Source organism: Vigna radiata, chromosome 1 (assembly GCF_000741045.1).
Source record: "Vigna radiata var. radiata cultivar VC1973A chromosome 1, Vradiata_ver6, whole genome shotgun sequence".
Lineage (NCBI taxonomy): Eukaryota > Viridiplantae > Streptophyta > Magnoliopsida > Fabales > Fabaceae > Vigna > Vigna radiata.
This window is the reverse complement of record NC_028351.1, coordinates 32,160,746-32,163,304: the sequence shown is the minus strand read 5'-3', so window position 1 is coordinate 32,163,304 and position 2,559 is coordinate 32,160,746. Positions and strand designations below refer to the sequence as shown.

The window sequence follows — 2,559 nt, the reverse complement described above, 5'->3', positions numbered from 1 at the left end:
GAAATCTGCAGGAAAAATTAACTTGTCTACTCGGACAAGCACATCCTCAAGCATACCTGCAGGGTTAACTGTGCTACGGTTGGCCAATTGAATGACCACACCTGTAGTCTTAAGAGGTCCCAGAGATAGAGAAGTAAAAACTGATAAAGGCATTACATTAATGGAAGCTCCTAAATCTAGCATAGCATTGTTAAACTTTGAATTTCCAATAACACAAGGAATAGAGAACATACCTGGATCTTTGCATTTTTGTGGTATTTCAGTATGCTTCTTTACCAAGCTTGACACATTTCTTCCCAAATTCACAACCTCATTATCCCCAATGCGCCTTTTATTTGTGCAAAGTTCTTTTAAAAACTTGGCGTATTTAGGGATTTGTTTAACAAGATCTAGCAAGGGAATGTTGATTTCCACCTTGTTGAAAATATTCAAGATCTCTTGGTCTAATTCCTCCATTTTTTTGTTTCTCGGCTTCAATCGATTGGGATATGGAGGAGGTGGAGAATAAGATGAAGAAGAATTTTTAAAAGAAGAGTTAGGAGGTACTAACCTGGATTTTTCAGTGGTAGTCTCAGGTGATGGTTCATTTGGTCCTCCATTGTCATCAATTTGTGCTTCTTCTTCTTTCTTATCTTCATCTTTTCGGATTCCTTCAGGACCTTCTACTTGCTTACCCGTTCTCAAAGTTATAGCATTTACATTCCTCGGGTTGATCACTGTTTGTGCAGGTATTTGACTCCTTAGCCTCTAACTTTTCCACCCTCTGAGTCAAATCTACAATTCATTTCTTGATCTCTGAATTTTGCTCAAGCATTGTTTTCATGAAATCTTGTAGTGACATTTCAGGCTGAGGTTGATGCCTTTGTTGAGGTGGAACATAAGGTTGCCTTTGTTGAAGTGGAACATAAGGTTGCATGTTCTGTTGATACCCATTGGAGGATGAATCATGATAATTCTGGTATGGTCTATTTCCTCCAAACGTGTTCGCAGCAAAAGCTTGCAATGAGTTTTCCACAGTAGTTTCCATCAAGCTAGGACATTCATCAGTGTAGTGATCAGTTGAAATGCAAATTCCACACTTCTTTGCAATTTGTGGAGTGGAGGTTTTAAACAAACTTGCAATCTTGTCGAGTTTGCTTTCTAAGTTATTCAATCTTTCATCTATCCTCCTTCCATCAACTACACCGTTTTCAATTTCATGCACTCCTTTCAACAAAGTCACTGAATTTTCACTTGTTCCATATTGCTGATTGTCTACTGCCTTCCGTTCAATTAGATCTATCCCATCTTCTGGTGACCTGTCTAAGAAAGATCCTCCGCTTGCTGCATATGCCCATGACCTATCAGTTGGACTTAAGCCTTCATAAAAGCATAAAATGAAGTCTGTCATTTGAAGCTGAGGGCATGAAGCACAAAGTTTCTTGAATCTTTCCCAATATTCACTGAGATTCTCTCTGTCTCTCTGTCTTATATCTTGAATTTCCCTACGGATGGCAGATAGTCTGGATGCAGGAAAATACTTTTCAAGAAATAGTCTTTCAATGGTTTCCCAATTTGTAATCCGTGCAGAGAGATAATACCACCAATCTTGAGCAGCTCCTTGAAGGGTAAAAGGAAAAGCTCTCATCTTCAGGCTTTCTATTGTGATCCTGGGAGATCTGAAATTTTCGCACAACATGTGGAATTGTCTCAAGTGTTTGTGTGGATTCTCTCTTGATAACCCATTGAACTTTGGTAAGGCACTTAGCAGGTCAGGTCTCAACTCCCACTCCTCATCAGGGTATTGAATGTTACTTTGGGTAACTGTATTATGGGAGGTTGCTAGCTGTCTAATGGTTCTCTGTGCCATTCTGTTTGGGTTAGGATCAGGTAAGGGAATGGATGGTATGTTTGTGACTGGAGAAGATAAAAGTGGTGTGGCTTCAGATGTAGGAAGTGTTCCTTTAGTAGAACACACAAATTTCATAGTTCTCCGCACCTTACGCAAATTCCTTTCAACTTCCGGGTTGATTTGAAAGAATTCTCCCGGGTTAGCTCTGGTCATGCACTAAGAATCTGCTTGAAGTTGTTTCTCTGTTTTTGACTTCCTTTTGTTCTTCCGTTCTCGCTTAAGAAAAAGATTTCAAATGAGATATGAGAAATACTTTGTTTGGGTCCACTCCCAGGAAAGAGAGGTGTGTCACAATGGACAACTTAAGTACCAGGTCTTTCCTAGCCAGAGTATATTCAAACTAGCTTTAAGTGTTTCTCAAGAGAAATTCTTAATTAAAGCAAGAACAAAGAGTTTTTCTGAAGAATAACTAAATGCTACAAAATAACTCAAACTAAATTAAATGTATATGCGTTAGAAAAAAAAAATAAAAAAAAATGAAAAAAATAAAAATAAAAATGAGAATCAAAATATTCAAAATACTTACCGTAGTTCCCCGGCAACGGCACCAAATTTGATAAGCTGTCGTTGAACCTATCAAATTAATACTACTTTTCAAGGCAACTTCAGTATTGCCTAGTAGTATTCAAGAAAGTAGATAGGGCTAAAGTAACCCTAAGTCGTCTCCC

General features: G+C 38.3%; 1 protein-coding gene across 1 annotated transcript; it reads right to left on the bottom strand.

Moving 5' to 3' along the window:
* Nucleotides 1-781: 781 nt before the first annotated feature.
* On the bottom strand, nt 782-2,396 carry LOC106761881. The gene is made up of 2 exons (XM_022780578.1): nt 1,979-2,396; nt 782-1,896 (listed from the first exon to the last, which is right to left on the bottom strand). Exon 2 carries the CDS (start codon nt 1,847-1,849, stop codon nt 782-784), a length of 1,068 nt encoding a protein of 355 aa, XP_022636299.1. The 5' UTR covers nt 1,850-1,896; nt 1,979-2,396.
* Nucleotides 2,397-2,559: the final 163 nt, after the last annotated feature.